This window comes from Orycteropus afer, unplaced genomic scaffold (genome assembly GCF_000298275.1).
Source record: "Orycteropus afer afer isolate SDZICR_OR568_19922 unplaced genomic scaffold, OryAfe1.0 scaffold01921, whole genome shotgun sequence".
In the NCBI taxonomy this organism is placed as follows: domain Eukaryota; kingdom Metazoa; phylum Chordata; class Mammalia; order Tubulidentata; family Orycteropodidae; genus Orycteropus; species Orycteropus afer.
In genome coordinates, this window is record NW_006923508.1 from 2,831 (window position 1) to 4,335 (window position 1,505).

Here is a 1,505-nt window from a genome sequence, read left to right on the forward strand (position 1 = left end):
TGCTTAAGGTTCAACAATGGTGTTATTAGAAGGTGAAATTTTAAATGGCTCTGGTTCAGGATATGAGGATAAATAGTCTAAGAATTATCATGCATGCAGTGATTGCAATATGTGAAATCTGAATTCAAATATGGTTGGGATAACTCATCATCAACCACACACCTACTCTTTCTCAAGTGTTGTCATGACTAGGCTCCTTGGGTTTGAGCCTAACCTGTGCGTTTTGGTTTCATTCCTTCCAGAGAGAGCCCTGTGGAGAGAGGAGATGGACACCCACAACCTAACCACCATCTCAAAGTTCATCCTCACAGGGTTCTCTGACCTCCTGGAAGTGCGCTACCCACTCTTTGTGGTCTTTGCTGTCATCTATCAGGTCACATTGATGGGAAATGGGGCCATTCTCCTTGTTATTGGAACTGAGAAAAAGCTCCACACACCGATGTATTATTTTTTGGCAAATTTGGCCCTCTTAGATATTTTCTGTCCATCAACTACTGTTCCCAAGTTGCTCAAGAACCTCTTAACCAAGGAACAAAGCATTTCTTTTGTTGGATGTGCTTTGCAGCTCTTTCTACTGGTGGCCCTCTTAGGGACTGAAGTCTTCCTTCTCGCTGTCATGTCTTATGACAGGTATGTGGCCATATGTTTCCCCCTCCATTACAACCTCATCATGACAAAAGGACTCTGTGTCCAGCTCACCACCAGTACTTGGGCAGCAGGGTTTCTCCACTGTGCAGTACACACAGTTTTCACATTCCGCCTGTCTTTCTGTAAGTCTAATCGAGTCAACCAGTATTACTCTGATGTCCCTCCAGTGGTGGCCCTCTCCTGCTCTTCCACATACATGGCAGAAATGCTTATCTTACTGGTAGGAGGTATCTTAGCAGTCAGCACCTTCCTGATCACTGGTATCTCTTATACCTACATCATATCCACCATCCTGAAGATCAGGTCAGCGGAAGGGAAGCACAAAGCCTTCTCCACATGTGCTTCCCACTTCCTGGTGGTTTGTTTGTTCTACAGCACAGTGTTATCTAACTATGTCCGCCCATCCTCCAGTCACAACTCCCCAGCCAGAGACAGGCTTATCTCAATGATGAATGTAGTTATTACCCCAATGTTAAATCCTATCATTTACAGCCTTAGAAATGTAGAGGTAAAAGGAGCACAGAGAAATGTTTTATGTCATAAAACATGTTTGTGCAAGGATGATAATACTCATTTTGCAATCCTCTTAAACTGGTTCCACAAGAAGTTTTGGAAGTATTCATATAACTGATAATTTTCAATTGACATTAACAACCTGAGATATGCTGATGATGCAACTTTGCTTGCTGAAAGTGAAGATGACTTGAGGCACTTACTGATGAAGGTTTAAGAATACATTCTGCAGTATGGATTACATCTCAATATAAAGAAAACAATAATCTTCACAACTGGACCAATGAGCAGCATCACAATAAGTGGAGAAAAGATTGAGGTTGTCAAAGAATTCATGTTGCTTG

General features: G+C 42.2%; 1 protein-coding gene across 1 annotated transcript; it reads left to right on the plus strand.

Annotated features, from left to right (window-relative positions):
* The first annotated feature begins 265 nt into the window (after positions 1-265).
* On the plus strand, positions 266-1,279 carry LOC103213386 (olfactory receptor 5V1-like). Its single transcript, XM_007959186.1, has one exon. It carries the CDS (start codon positions 266-268, stop codon positions 1,277-1,279), a length of 1,014 nt encoding a protein of 337 aa, XP_007957377.1.
* Positions 1,280-1,505: the final 226 nt, after the last annotated feature.

Excerpts from the sequence above, each read along its gene's own strand:
- LOC103213386 (XM_007959186.1), top strand. The coding sequence starts at position 266 with ATGGACACCCACAACCTAACCACCATCTCAAAGTTCATCCTCACAGGG.